The sequence below is a fragment of the Solea senegalensis genome, linkage group LG2 (assembly GCF_019176455.1).
Source record: "Solea senegalensis isolate Sse05_10M linkage group LG2, IFAPA_SoseM_1, whole genome shotgun sequence".
Classification (NCBI taxonomy): domain Eukaryota; kingdom Metazoa; phylum Chordata; class Actinopteri; order Pleuronectiformes; family Soleidae; genus Solea; species Solea senegalensis.
Genome location: NC_058022.1, coordinates 16,994,800 through 17,012,758, shown reverse-complemented (window position 1 = coordinate 17,012,758; position 17,959 = coordinate 16,994,800). Strand labels below are relative to the sequence as shown.

Here is a 17,959-nt window from a genome sequence, read left to right as displayed (position 1 = left end):
ACTGACATATTTATAGAAAAGGACGGTTAAATCAGGATGGAGACCATGTTACACATTTCCTTATAACCTAGTTACAACTCATGTGAGTGAAGCAAGGATGTGCTGTGCAGAGTACAACTCCAGTGTTCAGACAGACTGAAAGAAAAGGAACATTTTGAGCCAAAGAATGTAACTACAAGAACACACACAGAGAGAGGGCATTTACAATGAAAGTAAAATAAAATTCCTATTACGTTGCAGTTCGGAAAATGTTTTTTAATTCAAGTGAGCACACATTCAAACCTGTTCCTTAATCTGCTCCAGCAGTTCACCCTCACTCATATCCAACAATCAGCCATTCCTGATTCAGGAATAGTCAGTCCAGACTATTATGTCATATAGATATATATAAAAAATCTGATATCCCTAATTTCCAGAATAAAAGTCACCCTGTGGGCCAAGAGTCATTATAGAGAAAGGAGCTGATCAGAGGGCCATGTGTTTCTCTGGTGACTGCTTGTGGGCAAGATAAAGAAAAAGGATGCTGGACAATGCGCTGACCAGGAAGATGACATCAAACCAGCGATGGTAGAAGTTGAACTGCAGCTCACCCAGAACCTCAGTCACGATGGAGCGATACTCCAGTGGCATGCTCATACGCATCAGCAGCACGGACGATACAAAATACATCCCCTGTTAGAGTTAGACACAGAAAAAAGGCGGACTTATGAGCTGCTCTCTCTCTTCCTCTCGGTTAGAAGACAATTCTGACGCAAACACACTCACCATTATCTGAGCAAGGACAAGCACGATGACATTGGAAGACTTGCTGCTTGATATTGCACAGAAGAACTGAAAAACAAAAGAACGTTTAGAAGACATGCAATTGAATATCTCAGAGTGATTTTTACTCATGGGAATGTGAAGGAAATCAATTGGTGAGTTGAAGAAAATTGTACCTTGGTGAGTGTGATGAGTAATCCACGTATGGATGTAACAATGATTATACCCACCAGGATGAAAGAGATGTGTTGAGACCAAAACTTAACCTGTGCCAGGGAGAAAGAAAACCAAACACAACAGAGAAGCACAATACAGTTACAGTTGAAGCTGACAGCCTTGATTTCTTTCACAATCATTTATTCAGTAAATGCAATCAATACCATGCTCTTATTTTGAGAATTCCATCAAATCATTTGTATTGGTGTAAAAAGACTGAGAGCAATCATGACCAGGTTCACGTGTACAGAGGTTACAATGGGTCAGCTCTTATCTTTACAGGAGTCATGCTGTAAGACGCGTGACTCTACTTCTGCAAGTGTGCGTGCGTGTGTACATGTGTGTCTTACATCAAACTGGATGCCCAAGTAATTCACTGTGATTTCGATACCCCTCGTCACTGGATCTGTTTTCCCAACTCGGTCGAACACGATGTTTATAGTAGCCTAAGAGAGACAGGGTTGAGATTTTCAAAACACTGCATCTCAGAACTCTGGTAAGTGCCCTGGCCCTGAGAATATTTACGTTTGTTGGGTTAGTGTGAGAGATATACACAAAGCCAAAAGGCAAGTGTGAATGTTCTCACCATGAAGATTTTCCAAACACAGTAAATGGAGAAGAAGTAGCCAAGGAAGTTGAAGTATTTCCCCTGGAATGTTTTCGAGTACTCAATTCGCTCCTAGATAAAAGATAGGAAGGGAGGTTGTAAAAAAAGCAATCATTTACCATGCATGTGGACATAAAGTAATTAGAGTGGGTGCAGTGTGCACACAGATATATTTGTGTCCGCCTGTAAAGGCTCTCAGAAATGTGTCACTGCTGGTTTATCAATGAGATCAGGGACTGATTGGAGTGGCAACCACCGATAAAAAACTTAACCACGCTACACTCTCAAACGCTACAGCATCATTATGAAGAACATACACCTATGATTGACTCAATGAAAACTCCCTAGATACTGGAAGAGAACAAACCAGCGTGAAGAAAATATTACACACAATTGTTTGGACAGAAAAACTACTATGACTTAAAAAGGCTGTTAGACCACTCAATAAGTGTACACATCAATTTTGTCCCCTTCACTTAATCCAAAGCTATTCCCTTTAACAGAAAGATCATACTATATTGCTGAGAAGAAAGCACCTTGTTACAGTTTACCTTGGTAGCTTGTAAGTCCACAGTCTCTAGAAACAGTTGTCTACTGAGTTCTTCCAGAGCATCGACTTCCTGCTGGATGAGAGCGAGGTCTGGAGGAGAGGTGGTCAAGGCTCACATCAACAATACATAGTTATCTGGTTAAAACAACACCGTTCAATTCAGCACTCGTTTCAAAGGATACTTTCACTGCTTGTTTGAGTGGAGGTAACACTCTTGATCATGCCCCAGAAACCTGTTTGTTTGTTCTGGTCTTCTCCGCGTTGGTACATCTGCCTTCGTGTCATAGCAATTCTACATAAAAAAGGGAAAACATTTTAGTCATTTCAGTGGCACAATGATTTGGTTGAGTCATTTCCTTTTATAAAACATGTAGTCAGGTTTTTTGCTCACCGTTTCTTTTTGCTGACAATCATGTCCATAGTTTGGAGCAGTCGTCTCTCCAGAGCAAGGATGTCACTGACTGTAACATTTCTGTGAACATAAAATCAGGAGCATCAATGCTACCATCGCCTGAGCAAACACAGATAGAAGTGAGTGTGAGGCTGTCAAAATAAAAAAAACAATATTGCAGTACCACACAAAGACAACTGACAAGCAAATGCCAATACTTTTTCAGAGGATCAGTAATTCTTGTTTTACAGTTCAGTGCACGTGAATTGAAATGTTAACCCCTCGCTCCAGTCCCCAACAACATCGCTGAGTTAAATGTACTATTATCGTACTAATTATTCTGCCTTTCCTCTTGAATGGATGAAAATAATTATGAAGTGGCAAGTATTAAAGACTCATTCCTGTGCTGTGTTAAGAATGTATAAATTTAGTGCAGCACAAAAGAGACAGAGTCATCTGTAAAGATCATAACATGATGGTTGTGTGGGACAAAAACATGGCAACATGGTACCACAGGAAATATGAGCGAACAATGAACAAGTGTTTAGTCCTTTTAAGACTCTTTGAAACACCACCCACAATGGTGTATAATATGTATTGATGCATAAGCAGACTCACGGTAACAGACTGTGTTATGTTGAAGAAAATGCACTGCTGAACTTACCTGAGGAAATAGGACATGTACGTGTAAGGACAGTTAACAGCACCAAACCCAGACAGCAGAGCCATGAGAGTGACTCCAATGACACCGACACGGCTGATAAGCTGCTCAATGGACAGGATGCCTGAATTTAAAAAAAAGCAACAGCACAGCTTCACTTCCATTTCAACAGTCCTTGTTAAAAACTCTTGTATTACCCAAAATAAGCAGTGTTTGGAAAATCATTAAATCTTACAGTTAATAAAAGGATTCATTTATTAGAAAGAAATAACATATTTAAATATGTGATTTGAAGCAAAAAGTAATCACTCTGTTAGTAGTCAGTAATTAAAAGAGAAATAGCAGGTGACATTAATAGTTACCAAAAGTAACTGTACTAAATATACATGGCAGATTAATGTCCACAAAGGAGAAGGAGGCACATTTACCATGTTTTGGGCTGAGGATGGGAAATGGGTCGCCCAACTTCCAAAAGAAATACATGAAGGTAAACCACACCATGCAGGCAAAAAGAAGCCTCTGTCTCTGCACTACACAGACACAGAGAAGACAGTTCACTAAGACATGTGTAAAATAACATCTTTGCAACAGCATTTGACTTTTTGAATACAATATTTTACTTTCAATCATTAAAACTGACGGTACTTACACAGGCGTATATTGCTGACAACAAAGTACCCGATGTAGAAAGGAACCACAAAGATCAGAACCAGTAGAATCACATAGAGATTAAGTTTCCAGTGGAAATACCTGGAACTGTGGAAAGGACATGAAGTGTAAAGTTCTCCATCAAACATACGCAGCAATAAAACAAAGTTATGTCCAACAGAAAATGAACTTACCTACTACTTAAGGCACCAAGGATCTCAAAGATGATGAGTTCAAACATGGTACATGAGAAAGCAAAGGTGACAGAGAAAACCACTTGAACAACATACTGTCGCACCTGTCAACAAACACATGAACATATTGGTGAAGGCTTTTTTACTTGGACCTTTCAGAAGCACACGTGATTTCCATTTGAATTATTATTACAGTATAGTATTATTTGCACACCAGGGGCAGTGCTCTCTACATCTGCCCAAACAGTTATTAGCAGATTAATCATTTTGATTACACTGTACCTCATAGTCTTTGAAGAGTTGCCGCATAAAGAATAACCAGCCAAATCCAAAGAACAACACCTGCCAGGGATTAAATGGGAAATAAATGGAGGGTGAAGACAAGGTGAAAAATAGAGCGTCATGTTTACAGCTACGTAAGAATGTTTAAAGCCAAGAAATGCGTCTTACTGTACACCTGTGTCTCATCAAGCCACCAAGAAGGCAAGTTTGGGTAAACTGAATCACCACACTGAACTACAGCTTTAGTATTTGATCTTACTAAACCTGAACATTGAAATCTACTGCGCTCATTTAATGACAGCAAGTAACACCATCTTTAATCAATATTGTAAAAACAAAAATGTCTTGCATAAAATCAAATGGGCATTACATCAAATATTGATTAAATTTTTACTGCACTTTGGATCAAATTATCTTATGAATAATATACACTACCGTTCAAAAGTTTGGGGTCACCCAAACAATTTTGTGTTTTCCATGAAAAGTCACACTTATTCACCACCATACGTTGTGAAATGAATAGAAAATAGAGTCAAGACATTGACAAGGTTAGAAATAATGATTTGTATTTGAAATACGATTTTTTTTACATCAAACTTTGCTTTCGTCAAAGAATCCTCCATTTGCAGCAATTACAGCATTGCAGACCTTTGGCATTCTAGCTGTTAATTTGTTGAGGTAATCTGGAGAAATTGCACCCCACGCTTCCAGAAGCAGCTCTCACAAGTTGGATTGGTTGGATGGGCACTTCTTGCGTACCATACGGTCAAGCTGCTCCCACAACAGCTCAATGGGGTTCAGATCTGGTGACTGCGCTGGCCACTCCATTACCGATAGAATACCAGCTGCCTGCTTCTGCTCTAAATAGTTCTTGCACAATTTGGAGGTGTGTTTAGGGTCATTGTCATGTTGTAGGATGAAATTGGCTCCATTCAAGCGCTGTCCACTGGGTTTGGCATGGCGTTGCAAGATGGAGTGATAGCCTTCCTTATTCAGAATCCCTTTTACCCTGTACAAATCTCCCACCTTACCATTACCAAAGCAACCCCAGACCATCACATTACCTCCACCATGCTTAACAGATGGCGTCAGGCATTCTTCCAGCATCTTTTCATTTGTTCTGCGTCTCACAAACGTTCTTCTTTGTGATCCAAACACCTCAAACTTGGATTCATCCGTCCACAACACTTTTTTCCAGTCTTCCTCTGTCCAATGTCTGTGTTCTTTTGCCCATCTTAATCTTTTTCTTTTATTGGCCAGTCTCAGATATGGCTTTTTCTTTGCCACTCTGCCCTGAAGCCCAGAATCCCGCAGCCGCCTCTTCACTGTAGATGTTGACACTGGTGTTTTGTGGGTACTATTTAATGAAGATGCCAGTTGGGGACCTGTGAGGCGTCTGTTTCTCAAACTAGAGACTCTAATGTACTTATCTTCTTGCTCAGTTGTGCAACTCGGCCTCCCACTTCTTTTTCTACTCCGGTTAGAGCCTGTTTGTGCTGACCTCTGAAGGGAGTAGTACACACCGTTGTAGGAAATCTTCAATTTCTTAGCAATTTCTTGCATGGAATAGCCTTCATTTCTAAGAACAAGAATAGACTGTCGAGTTTCAGATGAAAGTTCTCTTTTTCTGGCCATTTTGAGCGTTTAATTGACCCCACAAATGTGATGCTCCAGAAACTCAATCTGCTCAAAGGAAGGTCAGTTTTGTAGCTTCTGTAACAAGCTAAACTGTTTTCAGATGTCTGAACATGATTGCACAAGGGTTTTCTAATCATCAATTAGCCTTCTGAGCCAATGAGCAAACACATTGTACCATTAGAACACTGGAGTGATAGTTGCTGGAAATGGGCCTCTGTACACCTATGTAGATATTGCACCAAAAACCAGACATTTGCAGCTAGAATAGTCATTTACCACATTAGCAATGTATAGAGTGTATTTCTTTAAAGTTAAGACTACTTTAAAGTTATCTTCATTGAAAAGTACAGTGCTTTTCCTTCAAAAATAAGGACATTTCAATGTGACCCCAAACTTTTGAACGGTAGTGTATATGAGGATGCTCTCAAGTTGATACAGCAGGAAAATGGATAGTATCAACGTGTAATGAGAGATAAATAAGAATGGAAATAAGAAATGAAACATAATGTAGGCAGAATATAGAATTCATTACATAAAAACTGCAGTAGACATACTATAGATATATTGTTATAAAAGCATACAACATAGGGTCAGACAGTGTGTATATTTTTGTCATGATTTTCTTAAAGGGTGAACAACATGTTTAATGTAGCTTTTTCCTGAATGTAGCCATGCTAATAAATATTGCAAAGCAACACAACCAACAGTTTCTTTCACAGACTAATGATGTGATGGAAGCCTTTTTGACAGCAGCTGCACAGATGTTATTCAAAACATCAAGGGTCTGAGGAATCCAATTCGTTATTCGTAACAGTGTTTTTACTACTATGACATGTGTAGATGTTTCTATAGTGACACGTTGTCTAAAAAGACACTGACATAGCGGGATCGGTATTGAAAAACTAAACAAATTCTACAAATAGAACAAATCTGTACTAACAGATACACACAACGCTACATACACACAAGACAAGTCAACAATACCTGTGAGGTGACCATGATGACTGAGTCCACTAGGAACGACATAATGTCTGTAGGAAGATTTCAGCTTTTTGTCCGTCAAAAAGTCACTGTACAGGTAAAACCGGGTCGGTGACAATTTTACTTCATTCTGATGTAAAAATACAACCAGATAAGAGAAGTCTTTGGCACATTTGAAGACGAAAATTAGTCCATTTTGCAGGTATTTGTTGATAAACTGTCAACGGTCGACCATGGAGGTGCGTCACTGATGAGGGTCCGACCACACACTTCCGTTCCGTCGCGAAACTGTGACGTCTAAATCGTTTCATTATTTAATATGTTAATTTATTTTCACGGTAAATAAAACATATCTGCATAATAGTGTTTTAATCGTGAACCTAAGAGTTTTAGATCTTTGTTTGATACCGTGGCGACTATGAGAATGTTCGAAGAGTCATTGCATTTTTCTTGGTAATCTGCAGAGGTCGCCAAAACACTACTAGTACAACTTGAATTGTTTAATCACGTTGAATACAGGACTCAGTAGTCCACTTGTAGTTGTTTCATCGATATAATCCACCAGTGCATCTATTTGTTTATTTTCAGCCTGCTAACTTTAGCAACAATACAGGGTGCATGTTAAATAAGATCGAGATACTGTAGCAACGGCTCTACCTGACCCTCAAAGCAACGTGTACTTTGTCACACTAGGCGGCGCTTTCAGTCCAAAACATAACTTGAAGCTTTGCCTGCATTCAAAACTCCATTCACTCACTGAATCCAGGGAAGAGAAGTTTGGAGCTGCCACCGGCTGGTGCTCATTGAGCTCGTGGTGCTCAGAGCAGAAAACACTCGGATGAGTAAAAAAAAAAATTCGTTTTCACGGGAGAGCGATGTTTCAGAAGACTGGTGGATCATGAAGGTGGACACAGACATGATGGTGCATAAGTAGAACATGTCCAACTGCTGGCTTTTAACATTTGCCTGAGGACAAAAATAGAGGTGAGTATCTTCCATCATTAGTTGATTATGACAGAGGAATAGTTAAATTATGACAGATAATTTACTTCCCTCACTTTAAGTGTAGATTATCTCATTGTGTACATGTTGTACTGTAGTTGTAATTGGCTATTGGCTATGAATTTTGTGTTTATTCATTAAAAAGTCATTGGTGATTTGCAATAAACCTGGGGTGAATTCACCCTATGGAATACACCGATCACCATTATAAAACTCAGTTATTTTTTAATGGTGTGTTCATAAATGCGTCAGGTAAGTAATATCTACTGTACACTTCCAGTTTCGTAATCACTTTTATTTGTTTTGTAAATAGAATATTTTACCACCGTTGAGAGACAAACCAAACAAATTTCAAATTGCACCGATAATTAGTTTTTGCTCCATCTAGCTAAACTAACACTAATAAGAAATGTGGTTGCAATTTGTCTCTGTGTAATACTGATACCAGTCCAGCATAATTTTGGACACATGCATTGGATTTGTCTGTTCTCAATTGCTTTGCTTGTGCTACAACCTGTAAACTATATGTAGGCTACATGTTGAGGCATGTGTATATATTGTATGTATTGTATTGATAACTGGTTTTACTGTAACGGCTGATCAGTGTATAGAGATGTGTCAGAAACAATTATGTTTAAAAATGTAAAGAGCTCCTGTACCTTAGATCACTTGTGTCTAAAATGAAAATCAGTGCAAATTAAATGTTAAAGCTGCAGTGCGTAACTTATTTAGTATAAACAAATGTCCATTACATTCACGCTATTGTCAAATGATTTCGCCCAATGTGTCTGTGGAGACACAAGGTGATGTGTTTTACATCATGACTGATGGAGGCGAGGCAGAAGCACAGCTACGCTAGTAAAATGAGACAGCATAGAACTCTGGGTTAAGGAAAGTTTTTGGGTTAATGAAATGAAACGCGTGTTGATGGGAACTTACACACTAAAGTTATAACTAGAACTTTGGGAAACACATTTGCATGGAGCAGTTTTCCAGACACGTTCATAATTTCAGCATTCTTTCACCATGATATCTGTATTAAAGCTGAATTGCAACATGTGCAAAATACAAGAGAGTCTAATTTGAGCTGATTGATTCTCTTTTTCAGAGCACCACCCTTCCATCCCTGTTAAATGAGCATTGAGGAAGATGATGATGATGATCCAGGCTCCCTGTAGGAAAGGTCTGCAGTTGTGTTTACTCCTGCTGCTGCTGGGAAAACTGCAGGGTGTGTATTGCGAACAGAGAAATCAAGAAAAAACATCACATTGAGACATAATAGTACACCAAATATGGTATTTTTCATGTACAGTATGCAATTGACCTTAGGGTGGATGTATCAGGCAGGGTAACAGCACCGCAGCATCTGGAAGCTCCAGTGGAGAAGCCTTTCACTCTGACCTGCAGCGTTTCACGGGATCGAGGTGAAACCTTGAAGCAGGTGCGTTGGCTTGATGTGCAGAACCAGACCCTGCTGAGCTACCAACCCGGTCTCAGAGACAGCGTGAGTGGACAGCAGCATGTGGAGCTTGCCACTTCCCCAAAGGACTCCTCAGCTATCATCATCCGCAGAGTAGGCTTCCGCGATGAGGGCTGCTACACCTGCATCTTTGACATGCATCCTTCTGGTTCAAAGCAGGGTCAGACCTGCCTCACTGTTACATGTGAGTAAAGCCATTAATAACAAATGGAGGCAAAAAACACCAGTATGTATTGCATGTGTGTGTATGTATGTTAAACATATTTGTGTTGCACAAATAAATGACTTCCATGAACGTACAGAAATTGAAAATGATTGTGGAAGTTACTGTTTTGCCACTGGTTTGTTGTTGTTGTAATAATGAAAAAGCAGATATTGCATTCATGATCAGCAAAGCTCCAGAATCATTTTAAAAGATGTCTTTTTTTATTTGTGCTAGATGATTAGAAATTGTGTGAAATGAGGCAGAACCATGTAGTTTTGAAGCTTTTCATGACTGGACTTGTGGCCAGGTTGAGTAATGACCATCTCTATTTTTTTTATTATTATTAATATTATTATTATTGGAATTGGATTTAGAAGTGAATAATTATGCAGCCTCTCAAATGTTTTTATTTTAAAATTGTGAAATGATGGAATTCCTTTTCCATTTTCACCTTGCTTATTAGTATTTGGATGAAACTATGGATACTCACCTTTTGCCCCTGCCCATTAAAACTAAACAAAACCAATTCTCCCTTTTGTTTGCATTCTGGAGTTAGTTACTCCACCCTGCAGTATCAATCTTCAGCGGGGATTTAGCGAAATAATATGTGAATACGGATGCCCCTAACCACTCCTAACCTCTGAACACAAGTTGAAGAGCCTGCTGAAGCTCAGCCAGTCATGTTAATAAAGATCTGGAGCAGAGGGAAAAGCAGGGAGGGCTCCTTCTCCTAACTAAAAACAGCTGGTGCAGATTCCAGACTGGTTTTTGTTTGGGTGCTTCATATTTCTGAATATTAACTTTGTTCCTTTTTTTTTCACCCCCTCTGTCTTCATGTTCCCTCTCCTCCATCCATCATTCTTTCACTGGATGGTGGCTTTTTTATTGTTCCTAGCACAAGTCACTGGTGAGAGCAACAAAACAGCCGTGAGTGGCAAGAAGGTGTCCCTGTCGTGCTCCTATGGTTTGCCGGAGAAAGTGCAGCAGGTCATATGGCGATACACTCCTGCACAAGGAGAATCCACAGACGTGGCCTCTTTTGCGAAGCGCAGCGACCCCATGATTGAGCCTCCATACCAGGGAAGGGTCTGGCTCAGTGCCTCCCTGTCTGATAGCCAGCTCACCATCCAACCTGTCACTATCCAGGACGAAGGCTGCTACACCTGCATGTACAACACTCATACTGAAAAACCAAAGAGCACCAGAGTTTGCCTCTCCACCTACGGTAAATAGATACTTTCCCCCTCACAGCTATATTATTGGTGAAGATTTTATCTTCTTGGAAATGCAATGTTGGTGCAAAACCTGACCTTTGAGGAGAAGGTCATGAGAAATATGCCTGCCATAAAGCTGGGTTAAAATATGTATCCCAACTTTTTCAATGTTGTCTTAATACAAGGTTCACGCGCTTTTCCTACATTGAAAGTGTTATTATGCAAACAGTTTGTGAGTTTATCCTTCCTTAGAGGAACAGACATTTGCTGCTGTGTTTAAAAAAAAAGCATATATTTAATGTTTTCACCACAATAATAAGCATGATGTTTTTGTATGTACTTGGGTGGTTGAGAGTTCGGTAGATGCAGCAGCTTGACAGACTGGCTCCTGTGGAAGAAATAACAGAGCAGACTTAGGCAAGAATGTTGATCTTTCCTTCCTTCAGATAGTAGCTGCAGAATGTTTTCATGATACAACGGCAAAGCTCAGCTTTCGGGGTGATTTGTTAACACAAACACAGAACAGTGTGTCCATGTGAAGAATGGGCCATTGGACAGAATGATGGAGGCAGGGAGCGAGGTCTTGATGCATGACTGCGTCAGTGTTTACCGCAGACAGTGATTCTCTCTGTGCTTTGTCTCGGCCTCTTTTTGCTCATTCGCTCTCCCACTTTTCTCCCGCTCCCTTTACCTCATAGTTATCTCAACCAACAGACGTGCTTTTGTTTCAAGTCAAGCTGTCAGTACAGTAGATGTTTCTAACATTCAAGCTCAGTTAGCATTCGTGTGTTCTACGCTCATACACACTCTTTAAAAACAGGATTTTTCCAAGATATCTCTGCAAATAATAGGGCTATAGACACAAACTTAACCTTCTATTAATCAGAAATGCATGAGTCATGTTTTTCATTCTTAATGAAATCAAAGTACCTTTTTGTTTTGCAGTTAAATGGTATCTTTAAGTTGTCGTAGAAAAAAAATAAGGCATTTTTTTTTTTAAATAGAAAAATATAAACCATTTCATTCTTTCACATAAGTAAATGTATGTATTTTATATTATGTACTGTAATTATAGTGAACATTTATTAGTAAGTTAGTGTTAAGCTACAGAAAAGGGCTATATGAAGAAATTCAACAACCTGAAGTTAACAACCTGAAGAATGCTATAATTAATTTGTAATGTGTGGAGCACTGTGGGTTGGATAGTTTTCAGAATTTTTCCCAACCTTAAATCTGACATTATCCAGGCCAATGACGGGGAGACTTCATTACTCAGATTTACTCAGAAGAAAGAGCGAGCGCCAAATATATGAAACTAAACGTGTTCTGGCCAACAAAAATGTGTTGTGTTCCAGTGTACTACATTCTTTGATCAGTCCAGAGAACAGAGAATTGAAAACAGCCTCAGATTTACTTATGGATCGTATGTGTGCAGGAATTCACATACCGTAACTGAGCCAAAGACTTTTCCTAGGTCATTTTGCACAAAGACATGTTTAAGTTGTACAAACACAAACCACAAATCCAGTTTGTAAATTAAAATAATGTTTAATACGGCCACAAATGACAACACACTGCTTTATTTTTTTTTGCTTAATAAAATCAAGAAGAAATAATATATTAATGACTGCACAGTTTTGTTATAGTTCTTGTTTTGTCTTTCCAACAGTGCTTCCCAAACCACAGGTGAGCTATAAGACCACTTCTCCAGGTGTGATTGAGGCCAACTGCACCTCAGTATCACGCCCGCCGGCTGAGATTGTGTGGAACGCGGAGAGAGATAACCGCACAATGGGCCCCCCTGTGACCACACAGCTCCCCCAGGGCGACGGGACCACTCTGGTCATCAGCACATTGACCGTACGGTCAGGACTGCTAAAAGACGTGTCTGTCAAATGCTTGGTGCACCACAAAGGACTAGAGTCACCGATTGCTGTATCCATGAACACTAAAAGTAAGTTGAAGCCGCCAGTGAACCGTCACTTTCACATGGATCCTCTGTTTGAAAATGTCATCTTCTCTTTATTCATCCATGCCCATTGCAGGTATGTTATTATTAGAAGTCCAGTGTCTAAAAATATTTATATTTGGCAGAAATGAATAATGAAATAATGATGCTTATTTAAGTGCACAATCATACCTCACAATGAGCCTTTTATATTTATATCAGGAGCTGGGTTAGCTCAACAGAGGCTGCCATTTTGGATCACTGTTTTTACAGTAGCTCACAATAGACAAATGAAACATCTTTTGAGTTTTTATGTTAATTGAAGGCTAGATACTTCTTCAAAACACTTGGAAGCAAAGGGTAAGGTGAAGTGAGGGATCTTCAGCTGCAACATACAACGTCACCAATTAATATTGCAGACTAACTTTTTCTTACTGTACCTTTAACTTCCAATCTTACAAGATAAGTGCCAGCAAGGGTAACAATAAAAGCACAAGGTGTCTTTGGCTGACAACGAAGGTCTTCACTACTTTTACACTATTATCCATCCATCCATCTTCTACCGCTTTATCCTCCACACGAGGGTCGCAGGGGGTGCTGTGCCAATCTCATCTGACATAGGGCGATGGGCGGGGTACAACCTGGACAGGTCACCAGTCCATCACAGGGCCACATAGAGACAAACAACCATCCACTCTAACACTCACACCTACAGTCAATTATAAATATCAAACATTATTGCATACATTTTAGTTTGCTTTTACTTCTCTTCATTTTCACTTCTCATACATTGGCTGCAACTGAATAAGACTGCTGTCTTTTTTCCCCTTACAGTTGGGACAGCTCTCACCATCCTGATCTCAGTCACCACAGTAGCAGCTCTGTTGGTCATGTCCCTCTGCTTTTGCCTGTGGAAGTGTTTTTTGCGCAAAGAAGGTGAGTGTGTGATGCTACAGCATCAGGCATTGAGGGGAAAGCAAATTCTGTTGCCAAGTGGCATAATCCCACACACTTGATTTGAAATGTCTCCACACCATTTTTACCATGCAGAAAGAGATGTGTTTAAAATAGTAATAGAGCCAATAGCCAATAGAGCAGTACAGTGCAGCAGACACAATAATAGTAGTATTTTTTACTTTTTTGCTCACTCCCTTTTGGCAAACTGTCCAAGTGCAATAGAAACATCAAGTGGCCCATTTGCTGCTGTAACTGTAAATACTGGTTGTGGTATTCAATACAAGTCAGAAAAGCAAGACTTACATGGCACCATCTATTTAAATTATCAGCAGGGAACATACAGGTTAGAATCTGACTTTGCAGTTTTCTACCTGCACTCACTTTTCAGTCACAGAGTTGGGTTTGTGCATGAAGGAAATGGTTAACCATGTGTGGTGTATGCAAACATAAAATTAACAGTCACACGAAGCCTATTCGCTTTTGGTGCGAGAAAATTATAAATTCACTTCACATTCGTTCCCAGACTTGCAGATCTCCCATGTGAGACATTCACATTATTCAAAAAAAAGTGAATAAATAAAAGTAAGCCATAAAAAAATAGAAATAAAAACTGACACTCTCATAGGGCTGCAACTAATGGGTTTTGAATTAATCCATTAGTTATTGTCTTAACTGATTGATTATTTGCTTTTTGCCAGAAAATGTAGAAAAAAAAAGAAAAAGAAAAAAAAAGTCAAGGGTTCACGACCGGGTACGACCAAGGGCCCTGCTGCATGGAGTTTTCATGTTTTCTCTGGGTCCCCCAGTTTCCTACCACAGTCTGAAGACATGCAGAGTTTAAATGGATACTCTAAATTGACTGCAGATGTGAGAGTGTCACTTGGGATTGACATAGGATAAAGCAGTAGACAACGTGTACATGTATTCAGAGTTGACAGTTTTTGCAGCCCACATACAGACCTCATGATTCATGATGGATTCTACAGTTTGAAAGGAGTATCATAGTTCTTCTATCAAATACATTTTATCCATTCAGCCACTCATTGTGCAGCTCTGATCATATCATGCAGGTATAAAATAATATTGCCTCATTGCAGTATTATGACGCTTTTAAAACCGCAGATTTGCTTCAGCATCCTGTCATGCTGTCTTGCATGTTGTTTTTCTGACTTTCTGACTTCTTTCTTCATGCAATTCTTTCCAGAGGATTGATTTTTCACAACAGTCAAGGGACGGAAAAGAGGAGCCAGAGCTACTCAGAGCCAACGTTGCAGAACTGTTTCCTTGCGTTATCATTATCATCATCATCATTACAAATTGAAGATGTCCTGACACACCTCTGATGGCGTGTCCTACACAATCGTATTTATGAGCACCAACTGTTGGACTTTCAACTCTGCACCTGACTCTTAAGTAACATCCAGGCTGTCCTCATGAAGACAAATGACAAATTAAAGGGCAGTAGCTTTGCTGTTACTGCATGTTCTGTCTTTTGTGTCTGTCATTTAACTGGTTCTTAAGCTGTTCTTAAACATTTTATATTTTTCTTATTCATCTAATATAGAAAAAGACAAAAAACACACCAATGGGTCATATGAACACACGCCCATCACTAAACAGCGGAGTAAAATTTTACACACAGCAGGACGGGATATAATGAGAGAAAGCCATGTTCCTCTTGTTCCAAAATGATTAACAATAACAAAAAAACAAATCTTTGAATACAATTAGTCTATACTGTTGATTTCTTTGGAGCCAGCAAGAAAGCAGTTACATGAAAGAAAGAAGAATTTGGTGATCTTGTCCCATGAGAAGTCTATAACAAATGCCTTAGACATAGATGAACTTGACGCTGTTGTTGTAGTCCCAAACACATACACTCAATTTAAAAAATGTTACAAAACGATTTTCTGCAATAAAATGTAGTTTTTCAAAAGACTTAGTTTGTTCAATACTGGTTATGATGAGAAGTCTTGTTGTTCAGTTGAAACTGTATTTCAGGAGGAGTATATTGGATAGGTTGAGGGATGGAGGCTTGACTAAGTACAATAATACTTTTGCCTCCCTGTACAGTTTCATGGTCAACAATTAGACAATATTAATAATAATAATATAAACAGCCTTAATGTCCTGGGTTTTGTTTAAGATATGTGTCTCAGTTCAATCTGCTGTGAGCTCTATTGCCTTCTGACTGACTTCCTGTCAGTTGCTGTAGCATTCTCCTCCCTCCTCTCTACCTGAGTGTGGTGGTGGTGGTTAGACAAACATTTAGGACACTCTCTTACACCTCGTGCAAAGTGTCATTGCTAGTTTCCAACTGATGCAGTCACTATCATACCCTGGGCTCACGCTGTGTAGGTAATAAATGCACTTCAATGCATCACATACTTTGGACCATGTGCTATAGAACATTTAAAAAGGGCCCTCAGCCTGTTAGTTGAACTAAAACGGATTTAAAACATACATGTAAACATGGTGGCCTGACTGAAATAGCATTAAATCTCATGTCTTAAAGTCAGACTAACACGCTTAATTGGAATTCCAATTACTATTGTGTAGAGGTTTGAATACATAGGATAACAGCGAGGAAAAAACGTGGTGAAATTCATGTGACAACGTACATGAATTGACAGCATCTTTAGTCTATGATAGTTTTCAAACAAGACCAATGTAGTAGAGATGTACAAATGCTTTAATGTTGGTTATTTTGTTTGTCAGAAGGAAAGTTCTAGAACATAGAATAGCACAGTTATGTGTATCTACTTTTCGTGGATGTTCAGGTGTGTGCACGTGAACAGATCTAGCTTGAATCGATTCCCTGGAGAAGAAATACTGAACCCTTTTTGGTGCCTCTGAAAGGAATGCATGTGTTGTTGGCTGTAGTCTACATCATGCAGTGGGTGAGTTCCTCTGTCTGTGTGTGTGTGTGCGTGTGCCCCATTTCTGCTGTGGTGGAGCAGCTTGAAAAGACAGTTAGTAAAACACATATTTTCACATACTTTTCTGTTATTTTGAACTAAAGATGCACCTATACATACCTGGAAAATACTATTTGATATATAGTATATATATATATCAAATAGTATGGAATGATGCCTCTGGGATGTGTCATGTATGAATACATAAAAATTTTAAGTTTGCCAATCATAGGAAGTGTTTGGGATTTGTCAGTTCACTACATTCGCAGGGGAATGAAAGATTAGCGCTTTCAAAATAAATAATGTCTCCCATCATATAGTCTTGATGTAACTGTAATCAAGAAAAAAGACAATGATAAGCATTAATGCAGTTACAAAAAAAACAAAAAAAAAAACTCTCCTTTTTTTTTATTAATTATCTAAATTCCAGCCTTTTGGCTTTTTCAGCTCAGCTTCATATTGGATTCCTGACAACACAAAAAGTTCTCTGGTTTCCTGCACCTGTGTGCCAGATGCTGATTTTCAAAGGCTTTTTCATCTCAAGCCAGACGGGTTTTGGTGGACCCTGCAGACCAAAGAAAAACCCCAAAACACACACACATGTCGTACACACAGAGTTCTTTGCACTTCACGTCTGTGTATGTCACTTCTGTTCTGGTGTGTTCAACAGTTGTGTGGGGTTATATCTGTTAGACTCAAACATATCATATTTCAGCTAGAATATTTGGAAGCAAAGTCAACTCCTGCTAGTTTATCAGAAGGATTTTAGGATGGAAGGCTGTGGAATGCTGCCACACACTCAGATATAATAAGGACTGAAACATCTTAGGAAGTGCAAAGTCAGGGTTGTGTGTTATGAGTCTATGTGTGTATGAAGGACAAGTATTCCATGTTGTGATTTTGTATGTGAAAGTTAAATGGGAAATGAGAAGCAGATCTGAACAGTTAGTTCCATCACACCAGGTGGTGGTGGTTAGAAAAACATTTAGGACTAGTGCAAAGTGTCATTGTTAGTTTCCAACTGATGCAGTTGTCATTTGCATGCACAGGGCCCATGTTGTGTAAGTAGCAAATGTACTTGCATCAAGTTTAAAAAGGGCCATTGGTATTAGTTTGAATCCAACTGATTCAAAACATACATGTTAGCATGGTAGAAAAGAACCACTCCAGTCCTCTCAAGTGTCCTAAAACAGAACCCTAAAACTGCACCTGCATGCAAATGAATTTACTTTAAAGAGAGCAGTACTCAACAAAAGGCTAAAGCTGTTCCTGAAAATAATATCCATTTCCAAACAATCCCTTACA

General features: G+C 39.2%; 2 protein-coding genes across 2 annotated transcripts; one reads left to right on the top strand and one right to left on the bottom strand.

Moving 5' to 3' along the window:
• Window positions 1-240: 240 nt before the first annotated feature.
• si:ch73-390b10.2 (Golgi pH regulator) lies at window positions 241-7,187 on the bottom strand. Its single transcript, XM_044019229.1, has 14 exons — window positions 6,934-7,187; window positions 4,312-4,371; window positions 4,030-4,133; window positions 3,837-3,943; window positions 3,616-3,717; window positions 3,191-3,311; window positions 2,527-2,607; window positions 2,318-2,427; window positions 2,137-2,225; window positions 1,565-1,657; window positions 1,329-1,424; window positions 939-1,028; window positions 766-831; window positions 241-672 (listed from the first exon to the last, which is right to left on the bottom strand). The coding sequence occupies exons 1-14, from the start codon at window positions 6,973-6,975 to the stop codon at window positions 466-468; spliced, it is 1,368 nt and encodes a 455-aa protein (XP_043875164.1). The 5' UTR covers window positions 6,976-7,187; the 3' UTR covers window positions 241-465.
• A 482-nt stretch (window positions 7,188-7,669) lies between these two features.
• On the top strand, window positions 7,670-15,226 carry zgc:113337 (uncharacterized protein LOC503741 homolog). The gene is made up of 7 exons (XM_044020013.1): window positions 7,670-7,914; window positions 9,041-9,160; window positions 9,276-9,596; window positions 10,513-10,842; window positions 12,501-12,785; window positions 13,614-13,715; window positions 14,941-15,226. The coding sequence occupies exons 2-7, from the start codon at window positions 9,082-9,084 to the stop codon at window positions 14,946-14,948; spliced, it is 1,125 nt and encodes a 374-aa protein (XP_043875948.1). The 5' UTR covers window positions 7,670-7,914; window positions 9,041-9,081; the 3' UTR covers window positions 14,949-15,226.
• Window positions 15,227-17,959: the final 2,733 nt, after the last annotated feature.